At 38.3% G+C, this 23,030-nt stretch overlaps 2 protein-coding genes and 1 non-coding gene across 6 annotated transcripts; 1 reads left to right on the top strand and 2 right to left on the bottom strand.

The window, feature by feature from the left end:
* Positions 1 to 269: 269 nt before the first annotated feature.
* Positions 270 to 3,297, top strand: tac3a (tachykinin precursor 3a). Its single transcript, XM_027170658.2, has 7 exons — positions 270 to 455; positions 1,849 to 1,963; positions 2,051 to 2,150; positions 2,500 to 2,532; positions 2,623 to 2,676; positions 2,896 to 2,965; positions 3,053 to 3,297. Exons 1-7 carry the CDS (start codon positions 331 to 333, stop codon positions 3,069 to 3,071), a joined length of 516 nt encoding a protein of 171 aa, XP_027026459.1. The 5' UTR covers positions 270 to 330; the 3' UTR covers positions 3,072 to 3,297.
* Positions 3,298 to 4,302: 1,005 nt separating this feature from the next.
* Positions 4,303 to 17,053, bottom strand: c1galt1la (core 1 synthase, glycoprotein-N-acetylgalactosamine 3-beta-galactosyltransferase 1, like a). 4 transcript variants are annotated; one of them, XM_027170558.2, is made up of 5 exons: positions 16,940 to 17,031; positions 10,856 to 10,918; positions 8,821 to 9,063; positions 7,863 to 8,527; positions 4,303 to 5,749 (listed from the first exon to the last, which is right to left on the bottom strand). In XM_027170558.2, the coding sequence occupies exons 3-5, from the start codon at positions 9,023 to 9,025 to the stop codon at positions 5,381 to 5,383; spliced, it is 1,239 nt and encodes a 412-aa protein (XP_027026359.2). In that variant the 5' UTR covers positions 9,026 to 9,063; positions 10,856 to 10,918; positions 16,940 to 17,031; the 3' UTR covers positions 4,303 to 5,380. The 4 variants fall into 4 exon arrangements, with proteins under 4 accessions (XP_027026359.2, XP_047663233.1, XP_027026358.2 ...); XM_047807277.1 differs by lacking the exon at positions 16,940 to 17,031 and adding an exon at positions 11,123 to 11,429 and having other exon boundaries at positions 10,826 to 10,918; XM_027170557.2 differs by lacking the exon at positions 16,940 to 17,031 and adding an exon at positions 11,123 to 11,427.
* Positions 17,054 to 19,369: 2,316 nt separating this feature from the next.
* Positions 19,370 to 19,532, bottom strand: LOC113658377. Its single transcript, XR_003444378.1, has one exon. It is a non-coding gene; the product is annotated as a U1 spliceosomal RNA (small nuclear RNA).
* Positions 19,533 to 23,030: the final 3,498 nt, after the last annotated feature.

Raw genomic sequence — 23,030 nt, 5'->3', positions numbered from 1 at the left:
TTTATTATCATATCAGTATATTAGTGTCAGACCAGTTCTACTGATACCGACATAGTTTTTGGTATAAAGTTCTGTTCCAAAGTCTAAAAGATCACTACAAATCGTGTTTCTATACACTGTAAAGTAATTTACTGTTGTGTTTAGAAAAATTACACTCTGATATCTTAAGTCTTGAAATGACGTCAGTGAGTGACCAAAGCGCGCGCTGCGGGGTTTTCTTTTTATGGAACGCCCTCGCACCCTCTGATGTCAGGGTCTTCATTTGCGTGATACAGAGGCTATATAACCTCAAATCACATCTACCCAGACACGACTGATTAGACTTTGCTGATGCAGCGATCATCTATGCGGAATTCTTCACTGACAGGATATCGAGGCACAGCTTTAACCATCAGCTCCTCTTCTAACGCAGAGACTCGTCCGTGCGCATCACTTGTGACGTTTTATCAGATCAGGTAAGTTGCACTTCTGTGTCTACACAGCACCTTGGAACAAATTCTAAAATGCATTTTTATTATGTAGTGTTGATACGATGATCTAGTGTATTTTATTGAGGTACACTTTATACATCGGATCCAGAACGCACCAGAAATGAAACGCACAAAAAGCGAGATTTGTTACAGCTCCGAAATAAAAAAGTTCAAATCAGAAATCGGTTCCAAATCATTTAAAAAGATTATTTATGAAAATCATCTAACTTGCCTCTAATTGAATGGAAACTAAATCATCATCCACGCCAATATGGTGAAACCTTTCCATTACGCACAAGTTCACATCGAAATCTTTTCCCTAACACTAACCCTAACCATTCCCTTTTTATGTTCTTTATGTTTTATGTATCTTTTTTGACACATACCATGTTTGCATTACTGCTACTGTTACACTGCTATGCGTTTTCCCCAATGATTGGCTGTATTATCACGAGGAAAAGGCGCTCCATGACCTCACGGCGAACATATTATTACGCATTCGCTCGTGTGGGAGTTTTTATTGATGTATTTATTTTTATGTTTAAATAAGCTTAGCTAGAAAATACACAATTAAATGTTCAGTGTTAACATTCAACCACATGTACCTATTTGGTTATGAGTGTCAAATAATGCGCAAAACGTGTCTTTTACTGGGATGGAACAATTCATGGGTGGAAATAAATAATAACAAAAATAACAATACAGTTTTATCCAGATTATCCATCTGTGCACGTGAAAGACCATTAGTATGTATGCAACACAATGCATTATGTTTCCTTGGTAAAAATAACGGGAAAACACAGGGTTGCCAGTTGGAATTATTAAGTGTTTTAAAGATAGTTCAATGGGTTCTTTGTTCTGTTTGGGTTTGTTAGGTTGAGGAAAATGTTGTAGCTTGGAATAATTTTAGACAGGGAAAAACTTTATTGTTGGGGTGTATTTGGAACATTTTAGGGTCACAGAAGAAAAGCCAAAGAACCTGGATTTCACCTGGGTTTAAAAGGACAGGTACCAGATGAAATTGTAACCTTGTAAAAATATTATTGAATCATAAAACCGTGAGAATAAAAAAAACAAGTGATCTCTGCGCCTTCATTTGGCACTTCTCGAAATTAACATTTCTCCAAGAAATTTTGAAAGAATCGTTAGAGGCACTTATGCTTACATGCTTAGACACTGAAGGGAAATCTACCGTGTCTAAGAGTGACGGAATCTGCTGGTTTTGCGCATTGTATGTGGATAATATTCACGCATTACGCAACGCAGAAACTGAAGTTTAGCTGTAATACACCGCATTACACAGTGTAAGAGATGCTTTGTTTTATTTTATTCAGTTGTTATTAACCACATGTCACTTTCTGATGCTTTCTCTCTTAAGACTGCGTGTGAAAATGTACCGAGGCTTGCTGTTAGTGTTCCTCATCCTTCTGGTTGAGACTCGGCTCACTGAGTCAAGCTGCGCGGAACAAGAGACGCAGAGATCGACCTCCGACGTAAGTACTTTACCTTTTGCTTCAGTCAGTGCTGTTGACCATCATATTTTTGTAGCATCATGATCTCCACTCGTTTTCTTCGCGCAGGAGAGTCCAAGTTTTCGACTCGCGGCTCGAAATTTGCTCAAGCGGTATCACGACATAGACTACGACAGTTTTGTTGGTCTCATGGGTCGCAGGAGCGCAGGTGAGAAAGCTGTTTCATATTCTGCATGATTGTTGGGATGGGACGACTGCAAGAGATGCTTTTGTCATGATTCTAGCATTGCCAGATTGGCTTGGTTTGGAAAGATAATATAGACAAAAGTGGCAATAATAATAATAATAATAATAATAATAATAATAATAATAATAATAATAATAATAATAATAATAATAATGCCTTTAAACCACCGAAGCATGAAAAAGAAAGAGAAAACACTACATCAAAACAAAAACAACCCTAATTCTATTTCCCAGCCAAGACCATTTCCAGTCCCTTTCCTAATGTGATTAAAAGAAGATTAAGAAAATCTGACAGTGTTATTTGTTTTCAGATGCTGCTGCTGATGACCAGTCTCAGCGTAAACGTAAGACCATCCTCTTTCCTGATTTCTACTTATTATACTTCTGCCTTCCACAGAAACACTCTCATCTCATGCTTTATGATTTGATTTCAGGGGAAATGCACGACATCTTTGTGGGGCTCATGGGACGGCGAAACAGTGGAGATGGTGAGAACAGATTTAAATGCAAATACCTGTCTGTTATAGGAATCTGCGAACAAAGTGTACATCTTCACATCAAGTGCATATCCCACATCCCCAGTGCTGAATTAACACTTGTACATCCAGATGTGAATACATCTGGGTTTCTGGGTTGTTAATTCAACTCTAGGCATTTGTAAGTGTGAATTTGTGATCAGTTCGGACATGTTGTATTTACGCTGACAGATGCTGAACGTCCTTTGAGGAAAGACTACCCAGAGACACGTGGCCTGTTCTTTAACAAGTGCAGACTGAGGTTCGTGTTGTATCTTGGCCTTGAAAATTGCCGCACATTACTTCTGCATACGTTTTTACTATCTAAACCTAATGATTTTCTTTGCAGGTTTCGTCGTGGGTTATAGGCAAAACAACTCCGGATCAGCTGTGCCATTCTCACAGGATTAACTCCTTTTCATTAAACACATGCAAAAAAACAAAAAACAAAAAAAAGAGTTGAATAATTACACAACAGCAATTAATTTTCATTAAATTACATTTGTCAAAGGATGATTTATGTTGAACTGCAACTAGAACCTACATATATTTGTATATAGCAGTAGCAGTATATAAATCTGTATCTGTAAAACATCTTTATCTGACTATATTTACTTACCACATTAACTTTCTAATGTAATAAAAAAAACATGATTTTTGTAAATAAATGTATTATTTAATTGAGCTTGTTATTGATCTACAGCTACACAGAGAATACTGTACATGTCTATAGATCAGTATTTTGAATATGGAGCACTTGTAGCTTCAGAAGAACAAAACAGTGTTCATTATATGCTACATATTAACATCCCATATGTAACATATAGAACAAACCTTGGGGAAAAATGGCGACAAAAATCCATACAGCAAATGTGATTTGCATGATATTAGAGATAGATGAAATGTTCACCTTGAAGGCCACATATATTTATTTATTTATTCGTTCACTTTGCTGGCTGTGTCTTAGCAAGCCTCTCATATACAAGTGAGCCATATAAATGCTAACAATATAGAGATGAATGGCACTCATGAAGAGTTACTTAATTTAAGGTGGTGTAATGTTGAAAGATAAACCCGGACTGACATTTTAATTTCTCTTCTGCCACATCTAGGTCTCAGCAACTTTAATACGTTTCATAGAAAGTCAATTTATTTGTGGATTAAATGGGTAACTAGGGGGGCATGGTGGCTTAGTGGTTAGCATGTTCGCCTCACACCTCCAGGGTCCAGGTTCGATTCCCGCCTCCGCCTTGTGTGTGTGGAGTTTGCATGTTCTCCCCGTTCCTCCCCGGTCCAAAGACATGCATGGTAGGTTGATTGGCATCTCAGGAAAATTGTCCGTAGTGTGTGAGTGAATGAGAGTGTGTGTGTGTGTGCCCTGTGATGGGTTGGCACTCCGTCCAGGGTGTATCCTGCCTCGATGCCCGATGACGCCTGAGATAGGCACAGGCTCCCCGTGACCCGAGGTAGTTCGGATAAGCAGTAGAAAATGAATGAATGAATGAATGAATGAATGTGTAGCTAGAGCAAAAAAAAAAAAAAAGAATTACTGGAATGAAACAAATAGCCAGAACTGGACCACAGAGGATCACACTGACGTGGCTTAGAGATCAGGCTTTATTAATTAAACAGTAAAGCACTTTCTTTGCAACAAGACGAAAAAATAAAGAGGAAGAGAACTCCACATCATCCTCCAGAGATACAGTAACTCAAATGCAGTGGGAGGCAATAAATCCTGTACATTGATGTCACTTCATGAACAATAACTTAGGAGAAAATATTTTGAATGGTCAGTGCTACTTACATTATAGAAATATTTCCAATATTGCTGTAAATTAGAATTACAGTGTATGGTGTATACATGTACAACCTCAACATGAGAAGTAGTAAAAAATAAACCTGGAACAAAAAAGATGACCACTGGGTCAACGAGACACTCGAACTCTCCTGTGAATACCAGTCAAACGATCTCTGTCCAGAAAGCCGACGGTAATGTTGCTAATTTTACCTGACGGAAATCGATTAAAACTGAAATTAAAATGAAAAAGTAAAGAAACCATTCTAAGCATGTGGAACTGGATTATATAATGCCTTGATTTTTAGGAAAACATCACTGATAGTGTAAAATGAGAGCAACTCAAATCAAAGCTAAGGGACTATTAGAATCTTTATTATATTCAAATCCAAAACTTATTCCTCTTACACCACAGCACCTTCGTTATTAATGGACATGATAACTTTTTATCTGTTTATAGTTACGTTAACGGTAAGAGAAACAGTTTATTTATTTAAATATGTTAAACGCTCGGCCCTGAGCATTCGCCATTCTAAGAACTCTCCTGTGATAAACTGTGACAAAGTGCTGACACTGCAGATTCCTTCCATCTCTACATCTCTTCACTGAAAGCTTCACCGTATCAAGGTTTTGTTGAGTTCGCAGTAATTGTAGACACGTTAAGGTATTGGAATGAGTTGGTTAATATAAAGCTGTGATTTGACGCTTCAGAGAAAATGAATCGACACCTGACCGATCAACACCTCAGTGTCAACAGTGCTGTGAAGATACTGGTTTCACCTACTTAAATTCAGAGGAACTTCTAAGGAGCTGCACGATACATTCAATTGACAGTAAATTCCCATGTACATGTTCTCTTCCTCTACAAAGCACGCTACAATTTCAGCTGCCTGACGATGATCTCTGGCTCTCCTGAAAAGTTGCCGTGCTGCTGTTGTCGGACTTGATCTCTTGGACTGTCTTTTGCACATTGTCCCCCTCTGTTTTTCCCTGTCCTTCAGGCTTGACAGGGATCTGCCGTGTCAAGTTGGATGCCTTTGGTTGTTCTGCTACATGCGGTGTTCTTTTCACAGTGACCTTTACCGGTCTGTCGGTGTTCTCTGTTGTGTGAAGGAGAGAAGGATCTGGAGGTTTGTAGCGGTACCGGTAGCCATAAGGACGGAGGTGGTACGTATAGTACTCTAGAAGGTACATCAGGTCAGCGTCCACGTAATGGAAAGACACGGCGACATCAGAGCAGCACTGTGGACCCTGCGAACAAACATTACACTGAAGGATGGCTAGACGATCCGAATAACAATTCAAAAAAGCTTCTGAGAAACAGAATGGCAAAATAGAACATCAGTAACCGCAACACTGAGACTATGGCCACGTTCACACTGCAAGTCTTAATGCTCAATTCGGATATTTTGATCAGATCTGGATTTTTGGTTTGGCTGTTCACATTATCTTTCGAATTATTGTGGCCTATATCGGATACCAGTGTGAAGTGTTTGCTGTTTTGAACTGACCCGCATGCGCAAACGCCGTTGCGCTAAAGTTGGCGAGGTTATGGAGGAAGTAAGCATTTTCGATTTCTAAATGTTTGTGTAATGGCAGCTGTTACGTGCCAAGGCACATATTTTGTAGTTGTGTTTTAATTGCTTGTGTTACAGCGGATGAACGCGATGCAGTTTACACAATACCGGTCGGATCAGGGCGGAGACGCAGCATACGGACACCGCCCCGGTAGAAGTCCGCGACCATAAACGCGCGAACGTCGTGTCAACTCATTGTTGGGTTGTTGGTTGGCGAGTCGTTGGAATGTCTGCTGTGTGTTTTGCCGGTGCGATTAATGTTGTTGGTGTTCAATATTGTTCTACGTACAGGACTGGAAGAGGTAAGAAGGAGCACGCTCATACATTGTTCACCATGTAGTATACTTCCATGTCTAGAGACCTCAGGTAAGGGGCGGTGCCTCCCCCGGTATTCTAGTTAGCGAGGGAAGTACAGCGTAGTTAGGATTTTGGGTTCACTTTTGTTTGTACAGTAGATGAGCGTGACTAATATAAAGCAGTGTTAGGTAAGCGGGTTTTTGACTTTGTTTGTTTCTTTTCTTTGGCGCCGCTGATTTTCCAGTCCCGCCTGTTGTAGAAGTACAAACCATTTGTATACTGTATGTGTGTGTATATATTAATGTAAATACAATTACCACTTTGTAAAGAAAAACCTCACCACAAGCATTGTGTCCGCATATGTCATTACTGTTGTCGGCAACTTATAGTAATTATCACACTGCAGCAGTTACTCTTTTCCATCCATTCACATCCACATTGGTCATCACTAGTTGCTGACTCTGAGAACTAGCTAGACGTAACTCGGGGTCGTAACAGCAGCAGAGAGACGCAGTGTTTTGAAAATTTTCGGATGTCGAGGGCAACTTTTGATTATTTGATCCATTTGTAGGCGTAGTCACGTTTGTGTGCGTACTCGCCAGCGCATAATTGTGACGAATGTCGATGCAGATTGACGTAAAAGCCGCATCAAATGGTTGTTCACACTGCGATCATAAATTGGAAAAAATCCGATTTGGGTCTGATTCAGGACCACATATGGAAGTGGTCTAATCTAATTTGAAAAATTCAGATCTGGGCTAGATTTGAGTGTTCACACTACTCCTGAAGAAGTCTGACCTGGTCACTTGACCCCAAAAAAATCAGATTTACCTGCAGTGTGAATGGGGCTTATGCCACATCAGTGTTGAATCCTTGCATTTTAGAGGTCAGAACGTGTGTTTTTTTGTTTTTTTTGAGAAGCAGCTTTGTCAACAGGCAAATTACCATGTACTCCAGTGTCTAGTGTATGATTTTAGTCTAGTGTAACTTTTTTTATTAACCAGAAGAATAAGCCGTTTCCCAGACGGTGGCAAATGACAAACGTACGTAATGCTTTAGCAAAACACGTGAAATTTTTAAATGCTGGGAAAAAAACAAACATGGGCTAATTTAAAAAAAAAAAAAGAAAAAAAGAAAAAAAACATTCCTAAAATATCTTATCCAACAGACTGTTTAATTTTTTTCTAATCCATCATCAGTACCTAATAACTTTGCCCCGCTTCCAATGTAGCATCACAATTTTTTTTGAAAAAAAAAAAAAAAAAAAAAAACAAACAGCTGAAAAATGAAGCATTTTTAGCTAAATAAATTTCACAAAATACTGAAGGGGCAATTTTTCACTACTGTTTAGGGCAAAGCCATTTTTTAGCTTATCCCCTTGACAATAAAGCAACGACTGAACTTGTAAGTATATTTAGTTTTCCTGAGCAGCTGATGCTCGACTGATAAGTTCATTAATGGAAATCTGAAACGGATGATCTGGGACTTACCAGCACGATAGGATAGTAGCAGTAATTCCAGTACCAGAAAGTTTTGGAAAAAACCTGAGTGAGGTGGTGCTCAGGGATGAATGGGTGGAAGGTCTCACGCTGTATACTGTCCCTCGAGTCTCCTGCCAACACTCCCATCTTCTCCAAGCACTGACCCATAGCCAGGTCCTCCACAGAGGACGTATGAGTGCACACTTTTGTGCTGAAGCCCTTCACAAATCGCCTCAACGCCTCCTTGCTGAGCACGTATCCAGCTCCGCCGCTCATGTAGCCCTGCTTGACATAGGGTTTGAAGCGCTTCCCGAAGTAGATGGGCTCCTCTGAGGAATAATTAGACAGGATCAAGCGCAGATTGTCCACCACCACAAAAGTGTCATCGTCAGCCTTGAGGAACCAGTCCGCATCGTCGCCATGGTTCTTCAGAGCGTAATGGAATGCCCGGATGGTCTTCCAGTAGAGCTGATCACGTCCTTCTCCCGTTTCAAGGCCCACAGCTGGGAAGTCATGATCATCCTTCGAGCTCATAAAAAGCACCGTGTTGCAGTGACGACTCCATGTTGCTTTCACGTGCCGAGCCTTTGACTGCAGGTTGCTAGGGCTGGTCATGACCCAGCACAGAATACGTACTTTTTTGTAAAGTTCATCTGCAACATGACTGTCTTCTTCTATAATACAAAAATGGTAATAATAGCTCAGTAATTCAGTTAAAACATGCTAACACGCTAACATTTACTGTAATGATACAAAGCATAAAAACAGCTAAACCTTGATTACTGCTTGATGTTAATCTATAGTGAAACAGCAAAAAGGGCTTAAGAGGAAGTTAAAAAAGCTGCTTGTAACTGCTGGAACTCCCAGAAAGTTGTTACAAGCTACAAGTTTCTTTTCCATGCTACATCTGCACATAAAGTCACATGAATAGCCCAATAGAGTTAGGGTTAAGGAAGCACTGATGCACCTGTATGATGAGGGTGATTCAGGTTGAAGAGAGCATAACGATGCACCATCCAGCTGACGTTGTTATTGGTCTGCTTCTCCTGCTGTGCACTGAACCACAAATTAAAGCTTTGCTCAAACCACACCTCCTTCAGGAAGAAGTAAAGACAGCAGCAGCCCACCAGAAATCCCAGAGCGAATGCAGACCTGGAGCTCACCCCTTTCATGGCAACCTGTTCACAGTCAGCTGCAATCACTCGATGTGCTGTAAAGAAATGCACCTGATTGTTTGGGGAATTGATATTTATGTTTTCGGTTTAACCGTATCTTGCATTATTCAGATTATTCATAGATGAAGGGCTTTATAGCACAGCAAGTCATATCCATGTTTTACAGCTCTGCAGTTCAATTTCAGTTGATTGTTGTTTTGCACATTACATTACAATATCTCATGTAACTGCTGCTATAATACTAATGTACTGTACTAATGTATTTCTGCTAATGCAATATTGAGCATACAGTATTTTCACTGGTCGGTGCTGCTTTTGTGTAATGTCTTTTGTGTATTGTCTGGTATTTTTTGTCCTGCACTCCTGTATTTTTATCTTTTGTCTTGCTCTGTTTGCACCAGGTTCCACAGATGCACTTTATGTGGCTAGGACTACTTACTAAGTCCTTAGCGCTGTCTTTGTGTTATGTAGCACAGTGGTCATGGAGAAACGTTGTCTCATTTCACGGTGTACTGCAACAGCTATATATGGTTCAAATTACAATAAAAGCTTCTTGACTTGACTTTCTGAGCACTGTATTCATTTAGGTTTCACCTAGGTTCTTTAGCTTCCTCTCCTATGACCATTACACCCACAGTACTGTATTCATGAACAGATAATGTACTAGATGACATTCAATGGGATTCAAACTATACAGTCATGCAAAGCATAACCAAACTGTTTCCAAGAATTTATGCTTTGCACAATCTGTTTTCCAGTCAATATTAGACATCATGGCACACACAAAGGAAAGGTGTGGTCTCTGTGATTGTAACCAGGGAAGGTACAGTAGTTTTTTTTTTTTTTTACAGATTGGCTGGTTCGTCAGAAATTAAGAGGAACAATCCTCTTAGCTTCTTGTTGAACCTGATGTTGAGTTTTGCTGTTGTTGCCCATCCACTTTAAGGTTTGATGTGACGCAAGATGCTTATCAGCAAAATGAAATACCAGTGCATCTGGCACAAACAACCATGCCATGGTTAAAGTCTGTTTTCTGATGTTTGATGTGAAGGTTAAGTGAAGGTTTTATGCAACGTGTTAGGCTGATTAGATAACTGCATAAAAGTGCGGTTGTTCCTAATAAAGTGGATCATGAGTGTATGTGCACACCCACCCACATGGTTAGATTAAGCTCTTTTGCAGGACAATGATTTACTATTTCCTTAATAGTCCTTATTTAACTGACACTGCAGTCTTTAGTCTTGGATGCAGTGCTGCAAGAGATTAAAGCGAAATCTAATTAGTGGTTTGATTGTTAATGCATGCTACCAACGAGGGATGTGGTAGCCTAGTGGTTAAGGTGCCGGACAACCAATCGGAAGGCTTTGAGTTTGATTCCCATGTTCACCAGGTTGCCACTGCTGGGCCCCTGGGCAAAGCCCTTAACCCTCAATTGCTCAGTTGTATAAAAGCTAAAAAAAAAAAAAAAAAGAAGAAGAAAAAGGAAGTTGCTCTGGATAAGGGCATCCGCTAAATGTTGTAACTGTAAATTTCTACCATCCTTTTGACCAGATTTGTGTAATCTTAATAAACAAGTAAAGAGCCAGTGGCTCAGTATGAAAATACTCCACCCAGTTGCATTAGAAACTACGTATTACATCATATTAGATCAAACAGGTTTCTTTCCATTAGCCAAAGCTTCCATTTATAAACCGTTATTTTCAGTGTGTACACTGTGATGTGCTAAAAATGCAGTCAGACCCGATACAGCACTTTTCTGCAGTCCTAATGGATAAAGAGCATTTTAAAACTGGTTACCTTAAGTGACTGGGAAATCTCGGTATTTACCTTAATCCCCAGCAAAGGACATCTGCTTCCATTAAGCCAGATCTTTAAATCATACTTATCAATCTGTATTTAAAAAAAAAAAAAACATGTATAAACAAATGTGCTGTGACACACTGCACAAGTAAAGATACCTGATCAATATGATGATCCAAAGCCTGAATATTATCCATTATCATCACCATTATCATTATTATCACCATCATTATCACCATTACTATTATTATTCATCCCTGTTGTTAAAAATGATGTTCCACTCCATCGTATTACCTCATTGTTGTCCACTCAGTCGTCATGTCAGAAACGTGTAAATAATCCAGAAAGCAGATAAATCCAAACAAATGTTGTTTTTAAATATATAAGAGACCTTTTGACTGATATAGCTCCGTTAACACTGTGCTGGTTTCCGGTTGCGGCCTCCTTTGTGTACTTTAATACACGCGCTGCCTTATTGCGATCTGCGCCGATGAGCGATTTCATTGGATGAACAGCTGCTGTCAGTTTACAGAAGCCCCGCCCACATAAGGAAGTTTATCGAGAACATACCGCGGTGGATAACGTCACCACTGACAAAATCTCATACGAAAAGTTTACTTCATTCATTGAAGTGCTTTTATTGGTATAGTAAACAAATGTACTTTTCGTTTAGGTTTATATACGCTTGTAGTTCTAGTTGTAGTCCATTTTTTAGAACTGCATATCCCTTGTAACAAAGCAGTGGTCATCTGGGCCAATCATATTTCGCTGTCTCATCCGGGCATTCTGACGTGGAGCAATTTGAAAGATCTCACCATTGCAGAAAACGTATCGGAGTTGACCGACGAGAGGAGGTTGAGTTTGTGATGAAAGTGATGGTAACATTCAAAAGAGAAGGAGTTCATTTTCACCCCGTAAAGCCGACAAAAGCTATTGAAAAATAAATGGGGAAAAATTAAGTATGCTGAGTATCTAAGCAACAGGAGGTTACTTGTATTTGCAAAAGACAAACAACAAAGATAAATTCCCACGTGCAGAAACATTGAATAAGGAAAAAAATCAGTGTCCATATCCCAGGAAATGCAGCAAAGCGTAGAGGTGTTATTTATGATGTACATTTGTCAATGTCAATGGAAGAAATTATGCAAAAAGTTGAAGGAGTCGAAGTGATAAAAGTGACGAAACTACAAATGGTAATGAAAGGGCTTAAAAAGGATATTCCCAGTTCCTAATGTTGACTGAAATCTTCTAGAGTTAAAGAGAGAATGGTCTGAAAGAAACATTAATAATAGTGGAAAATTGACTCAAGAATATGTTAAGAAAATTTATTTATCAGTATTTGTTAATATTTACTGATGGGTCTAAAGACTCAAATAACAATGTGGGAGTAGGAGTGCAGGGATGTCAATGTCCCTCTTGCCTGTCTTCAAAACTTGAGAGCCCTGTAGGAGTGTATATACCAGAGTTTGACATAAATATATGCAAACGAATTAAGGATGCAACTGAAACAGCAAGAGATAACCTATTAAACGAAATACTCACGATAATGCTAAGAATAGAAAGACTTGGAATTGATGTACAATTTTGTTGGGTTCCAGCTCATGTTGATGTAGAGGGCAATGAGATAGCAGATCTGACTGGAAAAAAATGCCTTAAAAATAAAGAATGAGGAAATTCTGAAAATCCTATTTGGGAAAAGGGAGGCCAAATCATTAATAAAAACAGCAATAGAGGAAACATGGCAGAAAAGTTGGGATATAGATAACAAAGGGAGACACTATTATAATATACAAAATGCAATCAAGGTCAAGGCAATTAAAGGGAAATGTAGAAGAGAAGAAGTGATGTTATCAAGATTAAGACTAGGACACACTGGATTAAAATCAACCATATTTTGAATGGGAAAATGCACATCAGATAAATTTGATGCATGTAATGTTCCAGAAAATGTGGAACATGCCATAATGATGTGTAAAAAAATTAACTTAGAACGGGAAATTTTTAAAGGAATGATCTATGAGTTGGGAAAAGAATGGAGTTTGAAAGGGTTTGGTTAAAAAATGTGGGAATGTAATAAAGATTTTTTTTCCCTAAAAGAATCAGGAATATACCATAGAATATAGAAATTAGGCCATCCTTAAAAATATTTTTGTTTGCAGTAACAGTAACAAAAAAAAAAGGGTCGATAGGTAGGTCTATTTTTTTTTTCAAGTTTCAATGTAAAAAAAAAAGTACATTTTTGGTGATGGTGATTACGACCTATGACTTTAAACAAATTAGCATATCGTGACGTCACTTACGTCAAACCGTGCCTTCGGGCGCATCATTGCAAACCTTATTTTGATGCTGGGCAGTTTTTCCAGAACTTCGTGCCAAGTTAAAGCGGTGTCAAGCTGTTTTAATGAATTTTTTTTAGATGTATTGTGGTGCCCGAACCCGTTAATATTATTTTAATGCTTTTGTATTAGTTGTTTGGAGAGTAAAAAAAAAACAGGTCGGTCTTAACGCAAATTTACAACCGGCGAGTCGGTCGGACTTAAAGCAAAATAAAATTTAAAAAAATGAGTCTGTCCAACATTGACAGGGTCGGTCGCGTTACGGCACACAAGAATATTTTTAAGTATGGCCTTATTGTTATAAAAAAAATTTTGTAGGTACATGAAGCCCTGAGGTTGCATATCCTGGTACAATAGGTGGCAGTATGCACCTAAATAAGTTGGTTGCGACCCGCCATAAACGATGATCTCACCATCCACTAGTCTACCTCGTTCAGCTGAGAAAGCAATCATTTTAAAATGATGTACATATTCTAGAAGGCTTTTGGTTGGTGGATACACAGAGGTGTGCTACACGATAGTTATTTTGTTGTGGTTGTGGTGTAGGATGTGTTGTATGCCTACTTTACACATCTGTCCCAAATACAAATCTAAATTAATCATCTTATTTAAGGTAAAAATGACTGAAAATAAAAATATTGACGTGAACGTATAAAAGTATAAAAATATAGACGTGTCATTGTTTAAAAATTGGAAAGGCGATCAGGTGATGAGTTGAGTATTGTGTAGGCCAAACAACCTCTTAACATTGAAGCATCTGAGGCACACATTAAGAATCATTTTACTTTTCATTGTGTATATGTAGATTTATTATAACAGTTAATACAAGTGAGCAAGGGTAGATAGTACTTGCTTTTGACTACATGTACTCAAAATAGCTGCCACTGGTATACTGCCTAGTTGTCTGGAGACTCTCTTGTGACTGTCAGAAAATAATGCTCATATCACATTCATATAGCCAGATATTAAGTATTAACACTTACGTTTAGTGTTTGAATTTTACCAGATGATCTGTTAATGTATTCATCGATAGAGACCTAAAAGCTCTTTTGTACATCTCTCTGGATAAGAGCGTCTGACAAATGTTGTAAATGTAACTGGAATGTTTTGGTTTTGCGTGCTATAAAGTTTTTTTATCCTCAAGATTTACATAAAGTACCACTCATGTTGCCACTGCTTCTAAGTGCACAAAAAGCAGCTTAGAGCTTGTTGTAGTTTCCATTTTTCCAATCATAACTTGTATGATATTACACAATTCAATAAAACTACACAAGATCACACTGACAGAGTTTCAGGAGACTCGTCAAACGGACAACAGAAATATATTGTTGATACAGCAAATAACTTAAAGCAAATTGAAAAAAACTGGAGGGTTAAGCTAAGAGGATCTAAAAGCTGTTACAGGATATTGAACACGTGCAGGGCAGATAAAGTCAAGGTGTTGCCTTACAAAAAATTAAGGGGAAAAAAGTCTGAAACAACTTCAAGGGTATTCAAATATTTGCATTAAACTGTTAGCCAATCCTTATCAGATACCACGTTATCTTTCCTCTGCACTGCCTCCCTGAGAAGAAACAATATGCTAAGTCAGAGTGATTTCTGCATTGTGTCTCAGTTTGGATGTTTTTGTCACACTGTTTCTAAGGCTGTAAACTGCTGCATTCATGAGGTGTTTCTTTTTGGTTTTAATAACTTTTCTCTACTCAAGTGTTGCTAAGCTCTGCTATTTTTCCTAAGCCAAGTTACATACTCTAATGTAATAAAATTGATGGCAACATTTTGAAGTGTAGCCTCAGACTCCCATTCTTGGCTGACAGGTGAGGGACCGGTTGTGTTTATCTGCTATTCGAACCCCTATTTATCTTGAGCACCATAGCATCATCTTTTTTGCATTAGGATAAAAATATTTACATCCCAAATTATCTGATTCTATAGCACTTTTATCAGTGTTAACTAATAACACCTTCACTAGCCATATTCCACAAAAAATATACCTCATTTTAAAAGACTTAGCTTTATGTGGGTGTATATAAATTGTACAAAGTTGTGCTAAAGTAAATACTAAAGTGATTTTTTTCTTCTTTTTTTTTAAGTTCAACTATCTGGTGAAAATGGGGTTGAATTCACTTTTCTGGTAGTAGGCCATTTTTTAACATGATTTTTCCATCCCAAAGGTTTTCCTTCTTTGGTGTTAGTGTTGTGACACAGAGAAACAGTCCCTTCCATCAAATAATACTGAAATCATGTACAACTGATTGCTCCTCACAAAAACACCCTGTTTCACTAATAATAATTTTACACAGTTATACATTAAATTACATCATACAATGGGCTCTTTGTATTTTTAAGAGGATTTCACTTCCTAAACGTAGTGAACCCTGTAGGGCATATGTCTCAAACTCAGTGCATTGACCATAAACTACATTTCCCATAATGCATGCCGATCATGTTACCCGTGAAGTGACGGTATCCCACCACAAGATTGCAGTGTTTCCACATCAGTGCCATTTTCCGAATTAAGAAATACAAACAATGATCCCAAAATGTCCAGTAAGAGAAAAATTGATGCAGATGGAAGGCTGTTTCAAGAAAGATGGGGAGGTTAATATATGTTTGTGCTTCAAGGAGAAAAACCGGTATGTCTTTTGTGTTATGAGGCAGTGGCGGTTGTCAAAGAGTACAATCTACATTGGCATTTAAAGCAAAGTTAATGTCATAACTTGTTATTTATCCTTATTCACTTGGATAGTTTGATCGTTGACTGATGGAGTAATAAGCTGACAAATTGATTGATGGAGTAATAAGCTGACAAATTAAAAGGATTTATAATAGAGCAACAAGCAAACATTTCTTTTTACATTTATGCAAATATATATGTAATATTTGTAAATTGAATAATAAAAATCCAGAATTATTTAACTTTAAGGAGTAGTTGCATTTATTTTAAATTACATTTAGTTACATTTAGCTACATTTATACTGACTCAAAGTTACATCTGGCCCTTTGAGGACAACTATTATGCTGAGGTGGCCCTCCTGAAAATGGGTTTGACACCCCTGCTGTAGGGTTTTACATTGAATCTTTAAAGTTTCCCCTACAGGTACAACCAAAAGAACCCTTCTGGATTCTAGATTCTGCATTTATCTTATTGTGCAAAAAAGCTGAATGGTAAGTTCAATAATGGTAAAATCCTATAATTATTAATATTAATATAATAAGAATTATATTCAGGTCTCTTGTGTAGGCATATTTATTCTTAAACTATATTCTCACTTTTATAAATGTCTGAAAAGTACATAATTTTGTTATAATGGATTGTAATAGGTGACTTTGAACAATTTGTTCAGACGACTTATAAGGACCAAGACATATCAAATTACATTTAGATTACATTATATTTAGGGTTTTACCTTTTACAGTAACATTCTGAACATCCATCATCCGACCAAACATAAGATTAGATAAGCGAGTTTCTTTCTCTTACCTCATACTCAATGATTAACATTACACTTTTCATACATACACTTAGTCATGCCCTTGTTTAATGCACATGAGAACCGTATACTATATTGAATTCATGTATATCATTAATCTCTATAACATGCAGTACCATGTCCTAACATCCTATGTTTATTTATTTTATTTTTTTTGTATGTGTTTGTTAATGGAAGTAACAAAGTTGTACCAGCAACTTCCACTGGTCTTATACACAATTTTAAAGAATTTATAGTATGTTTTTTTTATTTTTCCTATCACATTTAGCATTTTACTTACCAGAGAAGCAAGAGTAACTGAAAATCCACGTGAAGTTACTTTTTTAGTATTCACAAAACAGTCTGAGGTGGAAATCACAGTAACTCAAAGTCCAAGTGGCAACCTGACAGCAGTCAAACTAAAACCAGTCAGAGGTCAAGTTTACTGAAGTGTATATGAAAGGTAGAAAAACAAGGCTCAGAATACGGTGATAACCGTATCTAAGATAATATTTAGGCAATAAGCGTGAGAGAAAAAAAATGCGTTTTAATAGACTAAATTTAAATGAGCTTTTCGTGAGATTATTGTATCCCTACGGCAAGGTTTAATGTTGTAGTGACAGTGACCTCTGGTGGACAAAAGAGGTATGGCCGTGTATTTAGTTGGGTTCAGAAAGCTGGGTAGTATTGAACTTTATTCCACAGCGCATCTGAATGCTCGGTTTTAATGGGTCAAAATAGCAGTAAATTATTTACTTTTTACTAAAGGAAGGATGAAATGCTCGATTCTGATAGCAATTACGTTTGGACCACATGTGGGTAGTATCTGGCACATATGGCCTAGATGTGGCGTGGCTATACAGATATGGGCCAAATTGTGGCCATATTTGTTTGGCCATAACTTTAAAATCGGCAGGAAATGCTCTCTTTGCTCACTTTTTGAGGTATATGGCCCAGATAACAACGAACACATGAGAACCAGTGTTGTAATTTAACGGAGTAAAAAATACTTCGTTACTGTACTTTAGAAATTTCATGTATCTGTACTTTACTTCGCTATTTAAATTTGTCAACTTTCACTTTTACTCCACTACATTTCCTAGATAAAATGTATACTTTTACTCCGTTATATTTCCACTAAGCATCTTCGTTACTCGTTACTACAAAATAAAGAAGAAATGTGTGCGACTGCAATAAGGGAGGTTTGGCGAATCACTGCTTTTAGATTGTATTACGCTCCGCACGCTCTACGGAGAAGCACAGGTACGCGCAGCGTGCACGCGCAGTCGGAGCTGAAGGAATTTATCAATAACGCTAATCGGCAAAGACGGCAACCAAAAGCAGTGAAATGTCACTATTCTTTTTACCAGAGTTGATAGCGCAAACAAAATATTAATGCAAACAATCCATTCAATATTAAATAAAAATAACATTTATTGATTTGGTTTTTGTCTTGTGAATATTTTTTTTTATTAATGACTGCATTCATTAATAAAAAAATATTCACAAGACAAAAAACAAATCAATAAATGTTATTTTTATTTAATATTGAATGGATTAAATAAAAATAACATTTATTGATTTGGTTTTTGTCATGTGAATATTTTTTATTACTGACTGCATTCATTGGACACACTGTTTGTAGAGAATGCACACATACATGAACTGATTTGATTCAAGACTGGCATCATTACATCATGCATAACATTTTGGTGTCCACTTTTGCCATTTAATAATACCATAACTTTTGGCTTACTATGTAGTCATATAATATATAAAACTCTTCTTGTTTTAAATTCTCACTGAAACCCCTAAAAATGAAACCCTGGAACCGCCCCTGCTCTTATGCCTACCGAAAATCACTGAAATTTTACTTTTTACTTTTACTTCAAATACTTAAGTACATTAAATATCAGAAAATTACTTTTGATACTTAAGTACAGTAAATATCAGATACTTTAAGACTTTTACTTGAGTAATATTCTAAAAGGTGACTTTCACTTCTACCAAAGTTGCATGTTATTAAGCGTTTAGTTATTAGTTTAATTGAGGAAGGGGTCAAATTAGCTAATATTTTCCTCAGTTTAACAATACAGCTTAATGTACGCTAGGGCTCTGTACTTTTCGGGCCACAAGCTTCAGGAGTTTTGTTTAAAAAACATTGGCCAGTTTTTTTTTTACTTAACAATGTTTTCCATAATGATTTCAGATGTACAATACTGTGCAAAAGTACTATTAGTTAGGTGTGAAAAAATGCTGAAAAGTAAGAATTGTTGAAAAATATATATATACATTAAATGTTTATACCAATTTACAAAATTCAATTGAGCAAACAGACGAAAAATCTAAATCAAATCAATAATTGGTGTGACTACCAGGCTATCAAACCTAAAACAATTTTTAGAATTGCACACTCTGTACAGTTTGTAAACTTCAAAAACACAAATTCAGAGATATTGTAGGATCAGAGTCAGGTGTATTAATAATCAACTGTACCAAGCAGTTCCAATTTTATAAGTGAGTGATGTGACATACGGCTAAGCACGGTGACCCATACTCAGAATTCGTTCTCTGCATTTGACCCATCCAAAGTGCACACACAGCAGTGAACACACACACCGTGAACACGGGGAGCAGTTTGGAGGTTCGGTGCCTTGCTCAAATGCACCTCTGTCATGGCCGGCCCGAGACTCGAACCCACAACCTTAGGATTACGACTTGCCCCACAAAACAGGGGAGAGCGCGAACGCAGTCCCCCCTATCAGAAATTATGCAGTCGAGATTCCCACATTTGGGGAATTCGCAAAGGTCAGCACAGCCCGAGTGCAACGGCCGAGCCTCACTTTGGGCAAACCACCTCCTTGATCATGGTATTGCCCCTGCCAGGTAAGTTACCTGCCAGTTTTTAATGACTAACTGAATTCTGGGTTGGGTTACCCCACCTGTAGAGAACACACACACACTCTAAAAGTTAGAAAGGCAATTAAAGTCAATTGTAAGCATTATTCATGTTTACGATGAACTAAGATTTATCCATCTGCTTCTATTATATCTACCACAACCACACTGTCTAAACAGCAATAAAATAAAATAAAACAATAAACAATAAAAACAACACCTGTTCTGTACCATACAGTTAACTCTTCTGTATTTATTTAAGAGTACTTGAGATCTAAATCTGTACAGATTTGCTTCCTCCAAAAAGCAGAAGAATTTTCCTTTTTTTTGTTCAGTTGTCCTCTGAAAAAGCAATGCATCTTGTTTAACATATTTTATAATAAAACAACACTAAAGCAGGGCCGGATGTAAGACTAGACCTACAGGGGTGCTGATGAGTGTGACATGCAAAGTACTAGTCAACTGCCAAGCAAACATTGTGGAAAACACACACACACACACACACACACACACACACACACACACACACACACACACACACACACACACACACACACAAATAATAATAAAAATTTAAACTTTTAGTAAAATGATAGCAATGCATGATAATAATAGGACTCTTCTCTTGACATCTACTGGTCAATTGTTGTAACATCTAACTTTTAATCATCTAACTTTTTAATACAAAGTATTAAAGGTGGGGTGTACGATGTTTGAAAGCCAATGTTGACATTTGAAATCACCAAAACAATCACACCCATAACCCAAATGGGTCCCACCCCTGTATTGATAGCTCCGCCCACACATACATGCGTAACCCAGGCAACAAATGGAAAGAAATGTGTCAATTGACACCATCTTCTTGACGAGAAGCTTGGGTTCAGGGGAACCTGACTGCCCTGCCGGAACATTCACAGCTGGCTATACGATGGACGTGTGGGAGAGGATGCGGGTCATGTGTCTGGCGGCTCTTTCCGTGGAGGACATTGAAGATATCTACCTATTCGGAACCATGATAACAGGAGTTTTGCTGATTGGATTAGGCATTGCCCTGGTTTATCAAGAAAATCAGAAAACGGTGATAGCAGTCCAAAACCTAATAAGGCTGCCCGTCATGATTGATGCGGTGGGCGAGCGGTCAGCAGTGAGGCTGGGACTATTAACCGATGGTTAACATCACGGAGAAGCTCACTGCTTTGGAAAGAAAAATGGATCGATTTGGAGACCAGAATGGACTAAGAGAGTAGTCGTGTAAATTGGAATGAGTCTACTTGCCCCAAGACCAAACAATCCCAATCTTATCTGCTTTCGGCTCCCCTCAACCAGCACTAGCCTCAGCCAAGGCCGCTGCTGGAACAACAATTCCCTTGGAAGAGCACTGCAGCGAGATGCTCTTGTGTTCCTTCCCCCATTTCCACAGACACCTGCTGATTGTTGACTCTGTCTGGGACCTGATCAAGGCTGTCTCCATGGCAACTTGCTGTGTATCGCTATGACAATCTTGTGGACTGAGGCACCAAGATTTGATGCCGGGAGCATGACTCTCCAGGCCTACACACTTATACATACACAAGCACACACACGCATGCACATATATAAAGATATTCAATTCAATTCAATTCAAGTTTATTTGTATAGCACTTTTTACAATAGACATTGTCTCAAAGCAGCTTTACAGAACATAAACATACAGCAGAAGGTAAACATAATTAATGATAAAGGAAATAACGAATAATAAAAGAAATAAGAATTAACAGAATAAAAATTCTAGATTATTATTAGATATATATAGTTCACAATGTGTATGTATTTATTCCCCTATTAGCAAGTCTGAGGTGACTCAGGCAGCAGTGGCAAGGAAAAACTCCCTTAAATTGGTAAAGGAAGAAACCTTGAGAGGAACCGGACTCAAGGGGGACCTCATCCTCATATGGGTGACACTGGGGGTGTGATTGTAATATACATTCAGTTAAATGTTGTATTGGTGTAAGGATCATGGACTTCGGATCTCCTTAGTATCACAGAGTCTAACTGGTGATGTCTCAGGATTCTTAGAGTCGGCCTCGGCTCAGTGGACGTCCAAAGGCTTCGTCCCACAGAGGACGTTGGGAACTGGTACAGTGTCTGGATGCCTCGGGATGGGTACAAAGAGAGAAGCAGTGGAAAGGGATTAACATATCTGCTGCTCATAAAAATGTGTAGGTCTGATGTACTAGTGCATGATACAATAGGATGTATTATGTGTACGCCTGACTAAAGAGATGAGTTTTTAATCTACATTTAAACTGGGAAAGTGTGTCTGAGCCCCGAACACTATCAAGAAGACTATTCCAGAGTTACCTTTAGTACCTTTACTACCACCTTTAGTAGACTTAGATATTCTGGGAACTAGCAGTAGTCCTGAGTTTTGTGATCTCAGAGAGCGTGAAGGATTGTAACGTGTTAGAAGACTAGTTAGATACATGGGAGCTAAACCATTAAGAGCCTTATACGTAAGTAGCAGCAGTTTGTAATCAATTCTAAACTTAACAGGTAGCCAGTGTAGAGATGATAAAATTGGGGTTATATGGTCATACTTTCTTGTCCTAGTGAGAACTCTGGCAGCTGCATTTTGGACTAACTGTAACCTATTTATTAAAGATGCAGGACAACCACCTAGTAATGCATTACAATAGTCCAGTCTAGAGGTCATGAAGGCATGAAGTAGCTTCTCAGCATCAGAGACAGACAGGATGTTTCTCAGCTTGGCAATATTTCTAAGGTGGAAGAACGCTGTTTTGGTAGTATGAGCGATATGATTTTTAAAAGACAATGCACTCACACACACACCCCCATCCCACGACTTTGCTGCTTTGTACCGCCAGTCTGACAAGCGGGTCTGTGACCAGCGCCGAAGATATAGGCTGCAGGACCTGATGGCTGCTTGTCTGTGCTGGATTACCTCCACCCCCCTCCCCTCCCCTGTTGCAAGTCGTGTGTTTATGGCGTACTGTTTACATGTATGTGCTTATGTTGCTGAGGTGTTTTTCCTGTTCCAACACTGTACTCCCCATCGGAGCATAGTCTGGGGGTTGTTTTTTTTCTCCTCCCTTCCCTCATGTTATGCTGTATTTCTTTTCAATTCCCTGTCTTCCTGTCCTGCCCCCCCACCCCACCCCCGTCATATTGTATGTATTTTATGTATGGACAGGTTGATGGCTAATTTCACGGTACCTGTGACCAGTGACAATAAAGGCTACTACTACTACTACTACTACTACTACTACTACTACTACTACTACTACTACTACTAAAAAGTGTCAAAGGTTGTTTTTTTTTAAATGCAAAAGATAGGGAAAGAAGAGCTAGTTGAAGTGTTTCCTGAATAAGTAGGTCTTCAACCGCTGCTTGAAAATACCGAGTGACTCAGCTGTCATCCTCTAGGGGAAGTTCATTCCACCACCTTGGTGCCAGAACAGAGAAGAGTCTTGTAGTATACTTACCCTGAGAGATGG

The sequence above is a fragment of the Tachysurus fulvidraco genome, chromosome 23 (genome assembly GCF_022655615.1).
Source record: "Tachysurus fulvidraco isolate hzauxx_2018 chromosome 23, HZAU_PFXX_2.0, whole genome shotgun sequence".
Classification (NCBI taxonomy): Eukaryota; Metazoa; Chordata; class Actinopteri; order Siluriformes; family Bagridae; genus Tachysurus; species Tachysurus fulvidraco.
This window is presented reverse-complemented; position numbering and strand designations above follow the sequence as displayed.

Bases quoted from the DNA above. Each gene is read 5' to 3' on its own strand.
- tac3a (XM_027170658.2), top strand. From the start codon at position 331: ATGCAGCGATCATCTATGCGGAATTCTTCACTGACAGGATATCGAGGC. The intron at 1,964-2,050 runs GTAAGTACTTTA...TTCTTCGCGCAG, and splicing joins CGCAGAGATCGACCTCCGAC to GAGAGTCCAAGTTTTCGACT. The intron at 2,533-2,622 runs GTAAGACCATCC...ATTTGATTTCAG, and splicing joins TGACCAGTCTCAGCGTAAAC to GGGAAATGCACGACATCTTT.
- c1galt1la (XM_047807278.1), bottom strand. From the start codon at position 9,025: ATGAAAGGGGTGAGCTCCAGGTCTGCATTCGCTCTGGGATTTCTGGTG. The intron at 8,528-8,820 runs GTGCATCAGTGC...TTTGTATTATAG, and splicing joins GAATCACCCTCATCATACAG to AAGAAGACAGTCATGTTGCA. The intron at 5,750-7,862 runs GTAAGTCCCAGA...GTTTGTTCGCAG, and splicing joins GCTACTATCCTATCGTGCTG to GGTCCACAGTGCTGCTCTGA.